Genomic DNA, 17,873 nt, shown 5'->3' with positions numbered 1-17,873 from the left:
TTTCTATATAACTAAAACTCCCAAATATAGAAGTCTATCCACAGTGTAAAGACGCTCAAACGTACCATGGTGTAAGAGCAAATACCATACTTCAGCCAACAAAGACATGGTGACTTCTCGCTCTCTAGACATAATTTCCTTTCAATCATTTTCTTCCCCAGTTCACCAGACATGACAGACCAACAGCTGCCACACCAGAACACAGATAAAGGTCTGACACCGTCAACTCATTACAAACTAGGGCTCAGATCCCTGTCGTTGCACACCGGGCTTGCGGTTGCAGAAGGAACACTATTACTTTCACTCAGTCCAACAGAACAGATGCAAAGTTTAATAGCCACACGTACAGTAAGCACACATTTCAGTCTTAAGCTCCTGCTTGTTCTCAAGAGCTCAGTGCAATCAGAACCCCAAGCCACCTATCCAACCCTTCCCAGCAGCTCCTCCCTCCCCAAGTCCAGGAGAACACACAGCAGTTTTCAGATCCTTTGTGATCTTGTTGGGGCAGAGGTAAAGCAGACCCACAGAAGCAAGGAAAGCAGGAAGTGATAGAAGTAACACACTGAATGGGGGGTTTTGCACGTTGCTTAAAGAACTGTAAACAGTTAAAGCCTCAAGTCAGTGCTGCTCACCCTTAACACACCCATGTGCACACAACAACATTCAGCAAGACACGATGAAGCTGCAGAAATGCTCTGAACTGGTATCGCTGGGCACCCGAGTGCTTTAAATGTTCTGCTGCTAACAGACAGTATCTCTGAAAACAATCACAGCTTAGTACATGTCTACAAACAGAATTACAGTACTGACGTTAAAAACAGTTTCTAAGGCTCAGACTGAGTCCAAAAAGGCCTCCAATTGGGTTCATTCAAGCTCTTACGTTTGGAATGAATGCAGCATAAGAATGATTGCAGCAAGACGTCCACAGGTAATTTCTACATTTATTCTTTTTTATACCAAAAAAAGTTATGTGCAACAAATAGAATTCGTACATATTTACATTGTTTTACCTGTTAGCAAAATTGTATCCTAAACCTCCAGGAGAGGATCTCTCAACTTCTATTGATAAAAGGAACATCTGCCCAATGACTCCATTTCAAGGGATGTTTAATTTGGAGTTTAAAGCGCTAGTAATAAATAGTCGATGGAACATACTATACAGAACAAACACCTAATATTTAGGCCATGCTTAATACAGTTTTACAGTACAGAATACTTCATCTTTTCTGACCAGTTTTGTCTAGATCACGTTTAAACAATGTTGGCAGAACCAAAGCTATTAGATCTCTTTTAACTTTAGCCCGTATACATTAGGAGCATCAAGTGCTGCCCGAAGCACCTCACCAATCTTTTGGAACCATTAAGAGATCTGCACAGCAGGGACAAATGTGTCCTACGGCATGCAGAAACCTCCTAAGAGAGAGACTTGTTGTCACTTTAGATAGCGAAGGTGGTAGGGAATGTTTCATTGGCCTTAGCATTGCGAACACTCTACAGTAAGAAACTTCCAAGAACATACGTTTCTGAAACGAGACTTGAATGCTTCGTTGGCCTTAAGAGTAGCAAGTACCTTACAGTAAGAGGATTTCAGGAATGTTTAATTCCTAAGCAGGTTTTGGGATGAGGTTTTTTGCCTTTCCAATCCACCCCACCATGGAACTTCTAAGAGCCAATGAGGAGGAGGAGAAGCCCAAATTCAGAACCACTGTTTGTATATTATGATTTCCCTCCCCCTCTATTCTCTTTGAGTGTTGAAACATAACCAGAATCTGTGTAATGCCCCCCTGTCCTACCAGACCAGGTATTAGTTACTGGCTTTTACCCATAGTATCCTCAAGATTCCTCAGAATTTGCCTTCGGATTTGTAAGGGTCAAATTAATATCAACTACATATTAAATATTCACCACAGCATTTGTTTTGGCTGGGGAAGGCAGGAGGGCAGTTGCATGAAGCACTCTGCTGATTTCCATCACATCACTAATCATAACCTGAGCCATTCTACTGGAAGAAATATGCTGTTTCTATCATTGGGAGCAACAAGGAAAGAGTCAAAGAACTGGAAGCAGAAAGGTCCAGATTTCTACTGCTAACATTATTTTGCCCTTTATTCAGGCCAACTGCATTTCTGAAGCACAAGAGAGGAAGTAGAAGAGTTAGGGCCAGTTCTAGCAAATCACTTCCAGTAAAAAGTAACTGCAAGAAAAGCACACGAGACAAGAGAGTTCACAATTAAGGATCAGACTGGCAAGTTTGTGCACAAAGTGTAGCTGCAAATTCTTCCAGAGACCAAACTCGGGTTCCATTTGATCCCTATGGCCACACAAACAAGGACTGCAGACACGACTGCGCAAAATCTGGCCCTAAACAATTTTACTAAACAAACTGAATTAACAGACTATGCCCACACAGACAAGCACAAGACACAGTGAAGTTAGTCAACACCTATACTTTCAGCTGATGGGGCTTTTCTCCTTTGTTTTCGGTGTGCACTACACCCAGAAATTGGACCAAGTAATCACTGATAATACTTGTCTCCATTGCTGCTTGTTCTGAGGTATCAGCACTGTGACTAACCATTGCAGGCAGCACGTGTTCACCTCTTCCTCGGATGAAAAAGATGCCTTAGAGTAGATCACAGGAATGCATCAAAATAAAACTATACAACATATTAAACAGCGATAGAGCCTCAAGGCTTGTAAGAGAACAAAGTAAAGCCTTGAGGGACCAGTTTAACATCATTCACTCCCCTCATACCAAAGTTCAAGGCATTTGAGAGACAGAACTAAACATCAAGACAAGCTTTAACTATACTCTGGTCAATACAAAACACATTTAATGAATTGTCTAAAACTGTTAGACAAGAGGGACAAGTCGTTTAGTGTTACATGCAACAGATGTTACTCATACCACAGAACTCTATACATAAAAGCAGTTTCCACCTACATCCTTGATACAAACCAGAGAATTACTGTAGTAATTTAAATAGTATTTTTTGAATTCAATCTAAAAAGTCTAGTTTTCTCTCTACGGAACACTGCATGTTTCACAGTCAAGTTTATCCTCAGCAACTTAGTGTTTAGAATCCACCTAGCCATACAACGTAAGTGTCTCTCTGACATTCATGTTTATGGAAAAACATCCTAAAATTAGTTAAGTTCATTCTTTAAATAAATGGGTATGCAGTTGGAGTTCTTCATATTTAGAAGCTGACAAGGGCAACAAGCAGCACAGCACCAATTACAGAAAGTAGCTGAACCTCTACATCTTGGTGTCACAGTCTGAAACACAAGTACCTTACTTTTCCAAATTGCATCATCAACCTTCGACCACATCGATTTAAGTTAACTGAAACAATATTGCTACCACTTCTCAGTCTAAAAACTAAAACAGATCTCTTAATACTCTTCTATCCCCAGCAAGTTTGCTGGGAATTGGTTGGTTTGTTCATTTTTAAAGCAAGGACACTTCTGCCTGCCAAGTTCAACACAAAGTATTTGGTTTAAGATTTTAAGACAGAAGGCACTTTTAACATTCAGCCTTAGAATACTGAGTGCAGAAACAACATCTACGATTTTGTTCCTCTGTTTAAATCTGCAGTTTAATTTTGTTTTTTTCCCAGTTAGTTATTAGAAAGAGCAATGATAGCACTATATCACATTTCATTTTCAGGAGCACATTTACTTACTTCTCTTGCTAAACAGTGTGCCCTTCCAAGGGATCTTATGTGTGTCAGGCCTAAAGTTCATTTCCCAATATAGCACAAACCAAAGATCCTGACGAAGATCAATTAAGGAACTCTTCTTGGTTATCCTATTCAGTCAGTGGTTTCCACTGCAAATTGCAATCCTATACTGCAGCATTCATATAACATCAAACATTAGTAACACTGGTTGACCACAGGTTAAAAATGAAACAGCTCTGCATGGAAATTAAGTCCTTCCAAAGCATGTTGATACACCAACCCCCAATCTGCATATAACATCCCGGTGGCAGCTTTCTATTGACCACATTAAGCTATTTCATTCTGTACAGAAATTAATGAAGTTGTGGTTTAAGGAACATACTTCAGGTTTCAGCTTTAATTCCATTTTTTGTTACTGAAGACAAGGAAAAAAAAAAAAAAAGGAAAGAATGGAACAAAACCCAACCATCATTCTCACAACAGCACTAGCAGCGAGTGCAGCAACTCAGTGTTCTCTAGAGGTCACTTCTTCCATCACGTCAGTGGAGTATTAGCTGAACACTCTGACAGCTCCTAGGCTAGCAAAACTGATTGGACAGTGAGTTCTCCAGGGATGAAACCAGTATTTCTAGTTTTATTTACAGTGTAAGTCCTAGTCAAATCTAAGTCCATCAGCTAAAAAAAGAAAAGTAATACACATACTGTAAACATGGCAACATTAAATCTGGTAAATCCTAGTCTAGAATATTTAATGTCATGATCACATCTTGTTATACCTGAATTTATATACAGGATATTTTATAGCAAGTGTTACCCACTTCACAAGTGGAGGGGGGAAGAGAGTCTAGGTTTTGCTGTGGCTAAAACTCCGTCAAAGTAAAGTTAAAGCTTGTCTTTGATTGTATTAGAGCTTTCTTTCATAACCACATTGAAATTGAAGATTAGCACAAAGAAAAAAAAAAATTATCTAGGGCCCCTTCAAATTGATAATTAAAAATTCAGTTATGATTCTCTGGGAAAGTGTCTGATATGGAGAATAAAAAATTACTGCAAAATAAACTTAATGGAAGTTGGGTCTTCAGACTGTCAGTCAAAAGTTCAAACAGGCGTTATTCCTGTTTGGGTTGGAGTTGCCGTTTCCAGGCCTCGTTCAAATAAACTAGTCGTTTGTAGTTGATGATAAAGAGAATGAAGTTCAGCAAATATGTGATGACGCAGACAATGCAAAATTCCTTCAGCACGAAGTACAGAATGTATGCCAAGTACAATGACCCTACTACAGACACTATGGAGGATGTCATGAGGATTAGAGCTGCTACTGCACTTGCTGTCATACCTGCAACAAGAGAGAGAAAGTTACTACCGCTGCTCTCATTGCCCCCCTTCCACACAAAGCAAAAAGCCTAAGCACTCTAATTCAAACTGAAGGCTACTCAGCAAGTTGGTATTACATAGAAGTCTTTAAAATACCATGAGTTCAAGGTGGCTTGCAAATCACTATTTGGAGGGGAGCTTCTAGGTTCTGTACGACAGTCCTTTGATAAGAAGTATGTGTATTAACCATCTTCCGTATTCCTGAGTTATGGAAAAGTTACAGGTTGATCAAGTTATGTCTATCAATAGCTTTATAGCAGACCATATAGTTAAAGAAATATATAAACATTACATTTCATGCACTTTTTGCCTGCTATAACTCCTGCAAAACTTGTGAGTTCCATTTTTATTTCCTCTCTTTTCTGTCATGCAAGACAACGCTAAATATATTGAAGTGAAAATACCAGTGCAGCAACTGTCTTGATGCTTATATTAATAGTATAACAGGAGAAAATGCAATTGCTCTGGTTATCAGTTGGGGTTTTAAGCCCTTTGGACAGATGTGTCATTAGATAAAGATCACATGCATTTGTGCGGTCTCTTGCAGATTGCACAATGTGTAACACACTCATCGCCACACAGCTTTACTTTAGGCTCAAAACTGAATTAATACTTACCAAGTAGCATTTGTAGTATATAAAACACGAGTCCAAAAACACTGTTTGACTGATTTATTGCACTGTCCTTTCCAAAGATGGAACCCAACAGACCGAATCCTCGACCCCATCTGTAAAACAGGGAAACTAATTAACTTGTATTCAGGTACCTGTTGCGTTGTATCAGTATTTTCAGTTCATCACTGTTGAGGAATCAAGAAAACCCAAACCCCCACAACATATATTCTGACATGACAACCACAGTCCTACATAAAGTTCAGGGTTATCCTGGAAAACCAAGCAGCTTGCAACAGGGAGTGCAATATGTAGAACTTTATCCCACACACTGCTGGCAAAAGTTATTTGACACACCAGAAACTACCAAAATCACGCAGTTGCAACTTCACCAAATACCATGTCTGCTTCCTAGGGTTGGAGTTTAAAGCTCTTTTGTCAAATAAACACTTCCTTCCTCCAACAACAGCTTTAGCAGTTCTTTCCAGCATGGTGAGTTGGACACATGCTCACTATACACCTAAGGGAAAATGGTACAACTCAGTAACTAGTTGTTCCCACTCTACCAGCACTTCCCTTACTGGCATCAGAGCAAGCAAATGGGAACGTGTGTTTGCACTTCAGCTGCTCCTGATCAGTCTAACACCTTGGGAGGAACCCAAATCTGTCAAGCAGACAAGCTGGAGATGGTACCAAACAGGATTCACAGACCTCATTTGTTAGAGCCCTGGCACAGTGTAACATCTTGAACTAGTACCTCAACCACAAAGTGACTTTCAACTTTTTAAGTTAGAAAGTGACAAAAACTCTACAGAATTGCTGCAGCAATAAGGGGATAAGAGACGAAATGAGCAAATGTATTTGTGCAAGAAACCATTAATTCAATGCCCTAAGGCAGATCATGCCATTATTTGTAAAAGCAAAGTGAGGACCCTATTTATTAGTGCTTCAACATGCAACTGAACTCATCCACAAGAGAACATTAGGATATCTGCCAGCACATCTCTGGAGCATCAAGTCAAGCACTGCATATAAGGCTATGTTTACATTATCAGGTGAACTGTCACATATCCATGTAAATAAAAGCACAATCCCTCACTGCTGCTGCAGCAGCAAACACCAGCGTGCTATGTGGATGCTAACACAAGTGCAATCTCCAAATAGCTGCTTCTACTAGTTAGAGGCAACAGTTCTTCTAAACCAAGACACAGCACAGGTTTGCTCTCTGCACACTACAGGAATGTTGCTGATATACTTTGCCATACATCTGGGACCACTGAAAGGCTACCACCACATTACAAGCAGTTTCCTCACATGAGAAAGGTACCACAGTTAGTACAATTTAAGATAGTCTCCAAAACACTTCCTAATCTCACAGCCATTTGGAGTATTTTCAAAACATATTCAAATTGATCATTTTATTTCAAATTTAGTAATTGTCTGGAATTAGCTATTATACCCAAATCTTGTGCTCTTCTCCCCAAGAAACTGAGCAGAGAATTAGGTACCAACCCCTAGAAAGCACATTTACTGCATGAACAGTAAACAAAGAAACCTACTTTCAACTAGTTTGGTCTCAAATCTCATAAATGACTGAAGACAAACTTATGTGCAAATATAAAGCTTCAAGCCAGCATAGAGAAGACTGACACTGTGTTACCATGAGACAATGCCTCCCATCCCAGAGCCTCAAAGGCTCATAAAGACACCAAGCTAATTGCTGGGGTGAGCAGTGTTATATGGCCTCGCTCCCTGCAGTCATCCCAGTGGAAGTCTGGGGCTACACAAACTGGGGGGGGCACAAGGCTGTGTGCACATCCTCCCTCCAGTATACAATGGCAAACAGTCCCACTTCACATCTAGTGTAGTTCGTGGGTGAAGCAGCATCAAGGATGGATACCAAAGATCTGGCAAAGCAGCAGTAGAGATGCGAGTGCAGCACTTGACAGCCAAGAGAGCCATGCTTCCAAGAGGGAGAGATTGCAAAGACAACCAAACACTGTGCAACAACAGATAAGCAAACATCATGAAGAAATATGCAAGTTCCAAAGAATCTCAGCTATGACAAGACTTTCCTCCCACACACTGAAGGTTATCTGGATCTTAAGTGAGAACTTTGATAAGATGGTCACAGCACATGACAACTCTCTCGTGTCCAGCTACCAAAAGCAGTGTTAAGGAGCTAGATACATTAAAGGCATCATCATTTTACATCTAATACTATGTTTTTACTGTTCTGTATTACCACATTTATAGATGCTTCAGGTTACTATCCACTGGTGCAATTTTTTGTTCTAGTCTCCAAGTGAGAATTCTTTGCAGGGTGGCTTTAAGCTCCATTTGAACACACTCAAGGCTTTCCTTATTGAGAGACTGAACAGCGTAACACAAAGTCTGTGGTCCCACATTAGCCAAGTTGAAAGTAACTGCAGGATGCTGAATTCCTACCCTATCCCTGCCCTTGCTGCATGCTCTCACCTCTTCATGTCGTGTTTGAGAGCGAACTCAAGCTTAAAACATCAGAAACTTCAGACTACAGAATCAGACCCTACGGGTATTCTTCAAGTGAATAAAATGCTGCTAATGGAAAGATAATGAGCTCGAGCCCTTCCTGATGGTCAGGGTCCCCAAGTGACCTGCTCACAGCTGTGAGAAGGTCAGAGCATGGTGAAAGCTTTCTCCACATGCAATACTTAATGAAGTATCTTGTTGGCCCTGTAGCAGTGTTAAGGACATGGAGTATTAAATTTCAGTCCATGGAGTACAACAGCTCTGATTTCGCATCTTATTCCACACACTTCAAGGCAGTCAAGAAGCCTGTGGTTTAAGAGGAAGCACTTTTTCCAGCCTTACGAGGTTTGAAGTGGGAGGCAGTTTTCTGCATCAAACTGAAAAGCAAAATATTTAGACTTTGTATATTTCTATTTCCATCTAATTTCTTTACTGAAGAGGCTAAATCATCTCCTAATTCTGTCAAGAAGGTCCCAAAACCCACTTGGCACAACAAGCCAAGTACTTTGCAAGCACTTGGATGAAGGCAGAACAGTAATCTTCCTTCTCGCACCAAAATCATGCAAATCACACCCGAGTTGTAACTTTGAAAGTCTAAAAACATGGCAAAGAAATAGCAAGAAGACTGCAATCCTAACCATAACCTCCAAGAAGTAAAACATCAGTAAAAAGGCCTAGAAACAGCTCAGAAGATCTTCACAGAACTTGCGTGTCTTACAAAGACTATGATTTATAAGAGCTATTGTTAATTTGGATCAGTTTGTTGGCTACAGAATGCTAAGCAAAATGAACTGCACTAATCCAGGAGCTGTTTCCACAGCAAGATGAAAGTTTAGTCCAACATCACTTTTTCCTGGTACTGACTTTGACTCCCTGTCCCTGAAGCAGTCAAGTGTTCTGTTGTGAAACTCCTGCTGAAGCCACCCTGTGTGATTCAGAGCGCTATGACAACAGATGTGGCAAGACTACTTCTACCACACCCCAGTTTCACTCCTATTAAGAAAAAAAGCAAACTAACTATAAGGAAGTTTTAAAGTAAATTTTTTAAACATCTTCCTGTATGTTTGAAGTAACTCAATTCCCATCTGTTCAAGATGACAGCCTGCTTCACTTCCCATGTGCAGGTACAGCTTTGAACGTGCTTTACAAATGTTTTCAGAATAGGGATTCAAGAAATCCAAGGCAAAGTGTTCATGTAGTTTCCCAATGCCTAAAATTGAATGCTATACAGCGACTTTTAGTCCAGTGTGCAGCTCCTTCTATCAAAAGAAGGAAATACATTGAAAATGACCAGGCAGCCTCTAAACAGTGTCCCTTTTGGTTTGTGCTATTCAACCAAGCTCAGAAGTACTGCATGTTTAGAAGTTTCGAGCAGCATTTGCATGCACTTGACACTTGTTAACAGGAAGAACTGAGATCATTTTGATCCACAAGTGATATATCTCAAATAAAATCCTCTGCTGTTAAATCATTACCTCTTCTGCACAATTATGAACATCCTCCATGTTCCAGAACAACATCTTGTGGGAGTGCACTTAAACTCTAAACATGTTACTGTAATTTAGCAGAGACAATACCACTGGCGGAAAGGTAACCAAGAGAGCCTCATGCAGTACATGGTATCTCAGGCATTTTAAAGAACAAGTAAACAACCTCCATGTTTAAGTTAAAAGCTGTAAGTTATCAGTACTTGCTCAAAAAGCAACAGAATTCCCAGCCTGCCAAACACAGCAAGTCAAACAAAGTATATATCTAGCCATGAGTCAGATTCTTCTCTCATCCTCTCTCTGTAAGAAATGCTATACTGTTTGTTCTAGCCAACCACTTCAGTGCTCACAGTTACCTGCAGGAGATGTTTTTAAGGGCTTTTACAAAGAGATCATTCCCCAAGATGCTCTTTTTCACCTCAATCATCATTAAGAATCAGCTTAAGAAACTTCTGAACAGGGGTTTCCCCTGCACTAACATGCTCATCCACTCCTCATCTGCAGGACAACTTCAAATGTTCTTTACAAACATTTTCAAAATAGTGATTCAAGAAATCCAAGACCAAGCATTTAGAAGTGTTCATGTAGTTTCCTAACAGCTAAAATCAAATACTACAGTGACTTTTAGTCATGCCTACCTTGAAGCCTTCCTGAGTGCACCTCGATGCTTTCTGAACACACACTTTTGACCTCCACAACATCCTCCAGTGATGTCAGGATCACATCACCTCAATTTCATGTGGCAGTCCGTAGCTCTCATCTCAAGAAAAGAACTGACTACTGTACATTCATTTTAACATGAAAATAACCATATCAGATCAGGTCAAGTCCACCTAGCTTCAGAATCACGTCCTTGACACCAGCCAGTAGCAGATGCCTTGAACAAAGCCCATGCACTACTTCCCAGTTCACATCCTAGTCTCCAGAACATCTAGTTGAAAATGCTCTCAAATCCTTCAGGAGATCAGATTATTGAATGGCATGGATGATTCAAAAGAACTGTAAGTAAAGAACTCAAGCTCTGTTTTCTGAGTAGTAGTAGATTAGTTAAAGCCCCTCATTTCAGGATTGTTTTTCACCCCATAAGCATTATTTTGCTATCAACAGCAAGCACCATTTACCACTTTGTAACCCTGAGGAAACAATAAATATCATTTTCTAAAATAAGCTCAGACTTGGCAAGTGATGTGCCCATTTCCTGAAGTGTCATTTGACTTCTGAGATAAGTTACAGTCTACATTCTGTAGAATGGAAGTTCTCGGGAGCGGAGCAGTGCTGGCCTATGCTCACACATCATCACACTGTGAAAAGCTCACATAAAGGTCAAAGGAGCCGGAGCAATGTTAAGAAACTTTGGTTGCAGCTTCTTTACAACTTCATTAGAGGATTTTGGATTAAACCTAGATCATGGTTACGAGGTTGCTTAGGCCATTCTCAGAGTTTTAATAAATGAAGTAAAAGCCTTCGAATAGAAGCCATACGAAAGAAAGGAGATTAAAAATTCTCATTTGTAAACTTGCCAAGAGTGCTGAAAAGTTGTGATACATTTCATTTCATGGTTCACTCTATTAGCAGGATTTACCATAAACAAATGGGATTTTGTCCTATATCTCCTCCAGCTCTACCTCAGAAACAGTCCAAAAACCTCTCAGTGTCTAGATCAGCAAATCTGAAGCAGACAGTGGTTAATTATTTTATAGCAGTCTTTATAGAAACACTGGTTATTCAAGCTACAAGCCAACAGCATTGTTCTACATAATCTCATCTATTAAGCAATCATAAATGAAGCCTGAATGTGAACTACAGGCACTTTGTTAAATTCACTTTGCAACAGGCAAAATAATTCTCAGCCCTACTGCAAATTCCAGTCAAGCTGGAAATGGTGTATTTATGAAAAGCAAAAATACACGTGTTTGTGTGTACACTGTAAGGTTGGAAAAATAAAGATATATGTAGTGAGGGTACTGCTGTATTCTATAAAACATGGACCTCAGCCACTATGTATTGTATCAGTCTGAAGTATTAAGTAATACATTTTCTGTTAAAAAAAGATGAGGCAAAACTCACTTGAACTATCAGCTTCTGCTGCTTTGGGAACAACCTGCATTAGAACCAATGGAACTGGTTTTCTACGAATGTTCCTGAAATACCTTCCTCCCCCAGCACACGGAATAAGCTCTGGATCCCTCCCAGCTCACACCCTCCACAGTCAAGTCCATCAGCTATCAGTTCTGTCCAAGTCCTGTTTGCACATGTGCTGCCCGCCTGGCTGCCAGACCAAATAGAACAGCCAGCCTTAGCTCACATGGCAGGGTTTTTCCCTCCAAAGTTACTACTTTGAGTCTCTCCCCTGCCCCTTTAGCACTGAATCTGTTTCTATAAAACTTCAGTAACTGAGAATCACAGAATCATTTAGGTTGGAAAAAGACCTTTAAGGTTGAGCGCAACCGTTAACCCAGTACTACCAAGTCAACCACTAACCATATCGTTAAGTGCCACATCTGCACATCTTTTAAATGCCTCCTTTAAGTTTTGCCATTGAAAGATTAAAAAATATACAATAAATTATTAACACAGCACAAAGGCAAAATCTCCTCTAGAAACCAGGCTAAAAAAGCAGAATACTACAACCTACCTTGGCCTCAAGCTGTTTGCGCTATTTGGCTCAGTGTCCTCAGCTGTAAAACTTGCATCATACTCAGGTAGCTACAGCCATGCCAGTTCACCATCACCTTGAACCTGCTGCACTCCAAACCCTGCTAAACAAAGGCCTGACATACTAGATGGATTCTGTCTACACTGATTTCCCTCTGCCCAAGCAACAAGCTAGAGATCTTCAAACCTTCCCTCAGACAGCACAACCAATGAATCCTTGCCACAGAACAGCTGAAGCAGCACCATTACAGCTGCTGTCTAAGCATTTGCAATCCTCAGAAATGAACAACCACCAGTTTTGTATTACAGGACAGGTTATAGCTGAGTCTCAGGAGGCAACATTTGCATGTAAACTATTTCAGTAGCCTAAGAACCACAAATATGATTCCTGTTGAATGACCACCAGCTGCTCCACACGCTGCCTTTCAGCAGTTTAATCAAACTTCTACCTTTTTCTATGCAGGAAGATGCCCAACAAAAACAATTAACTTGGCTCAGGTTAAAGACATTGCTGACCAGAAAAGAGCAGAGACTTGCAAAACTAGGAAAGCTTTAAAAGCACGTGGGCCTCATTTGTGCACACTGGTTCACAAGAAGGGACTACACAAGCTTTTCCCACTTCCTGCATAAAGCTACTTTTACTCTTTCTCACCTTACATCAGTCACTAACAATTGTAGCTGTCAGCCTCAAATGTGTCTGAATGCTTGCAGGTGCAGCAACAAAAAAAATGCTGGGACATCAGGAACTTACCATTAATATGAAAGATAACTGCTATATACTGTTCTTAACCTGGAAACAAGCAAACATGACAAGAATTTATAGGAACTGCCCCACAACAGAACTGAATGGGATATAAACGTCATATATTCCATGCACACTCTGCACAGAAATGATCCCTACACCTGCATAATTCTACTTACCCAACACAACACTGAAGTACTGTGTTGCAAGGGCAAGCAATTCAAACCTAACATTTACACTAAGGTCTAAACTCACTGCTTGAAGTGATTTACAAAGGTGAGCAGAACACCACAATACTACTACAGTTGACACAGGCTACACTTGGCAAATCCAGCAGAAGAACTGCATGTCTGCACAGATCTGTCCACGATGCATGCAAAATGCTACAGATGTACATTTTCAAGAAGTACCAGATGATTATTTTGGTGCACGCACTGGAAGACATAAGGCAGACACACGTATCAGACTTTCAGAACAGGCATTTCTGTACACGATGGCAATCCAAGACCTTGCATGTTAGCATAAAGTTCAGAAGAGGGAATCCCTAAAATCTGTCATCACGTTATATCCAGATGAACACAGGACCTTTAAGAGACTCTAGAACTTCTTCAGTAAGTCAGCTAAAGATGTTAACCTGGATCAATACTATTTCCAAACCACTTATGCAGCTGCCAGTATTGCTAAAGATACAGAGTGGCACATGCCCTTTGCTCATTCGTGCCACCTACCTTAAGTCTGGACTGAAGTTGTTACAGCACTAACACATGCCACGCCACAAGACTTGCTTCAAAAAGAGCCATCCACTAAACTGCTCTGCAGGAACCTTAAATTAATCAAGACAGAAAGTAGAAACACAGTAGAAGGCCTAAAAGTCTCTCAGGGCACGCAAAAGAACAAAGCAAAAAGCTCTGGGTCTCTACGCTATTACTTCAATGTCACGTTTTCTTTCCAGCCATCCCACTATCCATATTACTTGAAACTTGTCTATTAGTTTAATTCCCTCTGTGAAACTATTGTAACAAGAAGACCAAAGATATTTGTCATGAACTGCTGTTAGCCAGTTTCATTACAAATAAAGCCATTCTTGCCACTTCATCATTCTCAATTATGAGACAGCAATTCACTTAAAACATCTACAACAACTGCCAATACGAAGATGTGAGGTATTTCCCTGATACCTTCCCTTATAGACAGTCCTTAGCTGGTTTTAAACTATTTCATGAACTTTTACCATGAAAACAGCTTGAAATATGCTGACCATGAGTATTTTGAATAAGGAATACTAGGAAGGAACCTCTCCAACATAATCTTCTGGATGAGTCAGACTCTCCTACAAGATTTTTCTGTGCTCCTCCCTTTGCATGCTGGTAATCTTCACAACATTTCTGTTCTTGTTGTTGTGCCAATACCAGATTTGGCTGAAAAGCAAGACTTGGAAATGTTAACAGTTTATTAGTGGGAAAAAAAAAAGCCCTCCCTAAAGGCCAGAACTCGGTTCCAAAGTAACTCAGCTCAGGGAGGAGTACACCGATTTATTCTAATTATTCTACACAGTTAAAATTAATTCCAACACCATGAGGTGCTTTTCAAAGTTCCACTGTTGGAGTCAACACTCAAAATGTGAAGACTTACAAGTTCCATCACCAAATCTAGCTTAAACAAAAAGTCACACAACCAGATGAACACTCTAGAAGCCTGGTAAAAGCCACAATGCACAAGTTCGTCACCCATTTAACTCTGTAGTTAACTCTGCCAATCAGCTAACCAAATGATTTCTGACTGCCAGTGCAATAGTTTAATGAGAAAAGAAACAGATGAAAGTTAAATCTGTATTACATGTGAAAATGCTGGAACACAATATTTGCAACTCTACTATCCTGGTGAAATCTAAATTGTAGTTAAAAGTTCCTCTTAGTAATCAAGTTTCAGAGACACTCTGGTGACGTGGTAGCAAGGAATATTCAGTTGGAGACAGAATGACTGATGGAGGGGGAGCTGTGGCAACATGGAAAATAAGATTTATTTCTCTCAGTGTTATTCTTACTTCAAAGTTTCATAGCTTGCCCCCTTGACTTAGTTTTATAGCAAGAATCCTTTTCTGTCTGTCCTGTCCAGCGTTGGGAGCACGTTTTTCTTCTCCAAATATGGCTTGACTGAACAGAACTTGCACGCTCCTTTTCCACAAAGCCCTTTTACCACTTGCTCTAGTTACCATGAGCTATCCTGATATCTGCAATACTTCAGTCTTCAAGCATGATTCTCCTAGCAACTGCTAGTGAGGTTTTAGTCGATTTTATCCCTAACTGTTCATATTCTTATATAGAATTCCTACAGTAAAGCTTTTACAAGTCTTACCATGACATACTCAACATTTCAGCTGCAGTGTTACTAATCAACACTCTAATTACCAAGCATTATTCCATAATTAAAAATATCTAAAGATACAGTTGGAATTATTTTACTTCTTCTAAGCATTTAGTAAACATCCATTAAAACTATTACTTCAAATTCCCCATCACAATAGCAGCATTACAATAACCATAAAAAGCTAATGAAGGAACAACTCTACAAAAGAGCAGACAACTATAGAGGTTACTTAGGTGCTTAAATCCCTGTTACCCTCTCTTTACCTTGACAGCTGTGGTAAAATTTACTCATTTACAGATTACTGATGATACTCACCGGGTTTAATCTCAGTAACCTATGCACAATTTTAACTTATAAATTCAAGTAATCCGGCAAGCTTACTAAGTCTTCTTCCTGTTTAGGTTGAAACTTCTCATTTCAGGACACTTCTCAAATAGAGACATGAACAAGCACCTTCACAAACTAGAGATTGCCTGACGGCAGACAGGAAAGCAGAGTTAAGGCCCTTATTCAATCACAAGAGCCTCCTTTCAGGCATCTGGAGATACACATTTCTTTGTAACACAACGCTGCTTACTCTTAAAACCACTCTGTTGGTGGCAAAACAGTTCCCTGTATGTTTTGCCTAAACAATTTAACTGGCCTCCACCTTGACCGAGTAGGGGCGTGTTCTCCCTCACTGCCTTGTTATGATGATACAGCAAGTACCCTTATAAAAGCAGTGACAGATTTTATGCAGGTTACACAGCGGGGGGGGGACGACAAGGAGGAAGTATCTCTTGTACTCATTCAGCTGAAGGCACTAATATGATTATAATAACATTCTCATTAAAAAACCAAAGCATTTGCCAAAGAACCAAACCCCTCCCCTTCCCAGCTCCTTACTTGCAGATACCTTTGCATGTTTTTGCATGCCTATATATATACACACACAAATATATATGCACAGAGCAGCTCCGATATTGCTGAACAAGTCATTTTACTTCTTTAGTTGAAATACTCGAGAATATGCTTTTAGGAGAGTTTCTTGGCCAAACTACACCTGAAAGTATTTCCTGTACCATCTTCATCCTGGTAGCGCTTGTAACTATACAGCAAATTAAGTCTTTGCATTATTGCAATTCATTCAACTAGTGACTCGACAACAGGCGAAGCCAGCAGCATATTAAAACTTATACATCGACCCTCCTAACAGAAATAAGAGCCACTGGCCTTTAGAAAGCAAGTGCTAAAGTAATTACTGACAGGAAGCCTGTAAAATAAAACAGGATTTGGACTGGGCTTTCGCAGCTGTACAAATGTCTCCTCAATTAACACTTCCTCCGTATCACGAAAACAATCTTCTGTGCTGCCAGGTGACATTCTCGTGAAAAACCAACTCAGATACTTCAATTAAAGCAACACAAATCCACTCACCTCCAATCGTACATGTTTATGCTGGCCTTAACCCCTAGTCACACCTGCAGCATTTTACTGTAACTGAAACACTAAACTGCCTGTCACTCCAGCTAATTACCGCTGATTACAACACACGAACCGCGGGTGCCTCACCCTCCGGCCCGTCGTGATCCCGGCAAAACGCCGTTCCCCCATCAGCCCTCCAGCGACGGGGCTGCCTAAACGGGGAGCCCCGACACCCCCCTCCTCGGCCTGCCCGCCCTGCGGCCCAGAGCACAGGCCCAGCCTCCCGGCCCCTTCACTGCCCCCAAGGGAAGCCCTTCCCCTTCTCCCCGCGGCAGCCTGAGGCGGCGGGTCCCATCCCCGCCTCACCTGGAGGTGATGGCGGCGGAGCAGCGGACCCGGTCGCTGAGGTCGCACAGGGCCTGGTAGTGGAGGTCGCGGCCCTTCTCCCGCTCCAGGTGGCAGGCGTAGAGAGAGAGCAGGATGCCGGCCGCGCACACCACGGAGCGGGCCACCCGCTCCCAGCGCGGCACCGACACTCGCAGCAGGACGGGCGCCGCCATCTTACCCCCTCCCTCCGCCTCAGCCCGCGACGCGCGCCCGGCGCCGGCCCGCCGCGCACGCGCGCACGCACCCGATTGGCTCGCTGGCCGAGCGCGCCCCCCACACACTCTCGCCCCGCCCCATCGGCCGCGCCGGACGTGGCGCTCCGCGACGACGTCACGTCAGGCCCGGGGCGGGGGAGAGGGGGCGTGGCGCGGAGGGTGGTTGTGCCGCCGCCTGGCGGTGGTCAGGCAGCACTGCAGGGCGCCCCAGCAGCCCCCCCCCCTTTCCCATTTCAGCAGGAAAATGAGGTTTTCCACCTTTTTTCCTCAGGTCTGGGCTGTTCCGGGTAGTGGAAACCCGGCAGGGCTGATGTGCCATTCCCTCTAGCCAAGGCAGAGTCGGTTGAGCCACAGGGTTTGTCCATGACATTGGACAGAATGAGCCAAACCCCACAGCCTGCAGACAGACAATGCCCATCTGGTGCCTCCGGTGCAGA

At 41.7% G+C, this 17,873-nt stretch overlaps 1 protein-coding gene across 1 annotated transcript; it reads right to left on the bottom strand.

Moving 5' to 3' along the window:
- Positions 1-921: 921 nt before the first annotated feature.
- VKORC1L1 (vitamin K epoxide reductase complex subunit 1 like 1) lies at positions 922-17,485 on the bottom strand. The gene is made up of 3 exons (XM_030472891.1): positions 17,201-17,485; positions 5,675-5,784; positions 922-5,019 (listed from the first exon to the last, which is right to left on the bottom strand). Exons 1-3 carry the CDS (start codon positions 17,392-17,394, stop codon positions 4,793-4,795), a joined length of 531 nt encoding a protein of 176 aa, XP_030328751.1. The 5' UTR covers positions 17,395-17,485; the 3' UTR covers positions 922-4,792.
- Positions 17,486-17,873: the final 388 nt, after the last annotated feature.

Source organism: Strigops habroptila, assembly GCF_004027225.2.
Source record: "Strigops habroptila isolate Jane chromosome 13 unlocalized genomic scaffold, bStrHab1.2.pri S16, whole genome shotgun sequence".
NCBI lineage: Eukaryota > Metazoa > Chordata > Aves > Psittaciformes > Psittacidae > Strigops > Strigops habroptila.
This window is presented reverse-complemented; position numbering and strand designations above follow the sequence as displayed.

What these genes read in the sequence shown, in the direction of transcription:
- VKORC1L1 (XM_030472891.1), bottom strand. Translation starts at nt 17,394, where the DNA reads ATGGCGGCGCCCGTCCTGCTGCGAGTGTCGGTGCCGCGCTGGGAGCGG. An exon ending in TCCGCCGCCATCACCTCCAG is followed by an intron (nt 5,785 to 17,200) that starts GTGAGGCGGGGA and finishes CCTGTTTTACAG; the next exon opens with ATGGGGTCGAGGATTCGGTC. An exon ending in TATACTACAAATGCTACTTG is followed by an intron (nt 5,020 to 5,674) that starts GTAAGTATTAAT and finishes CTCTTGTTGCAG; the next exon opens with GTATGACAGCAAGTGCAGTA.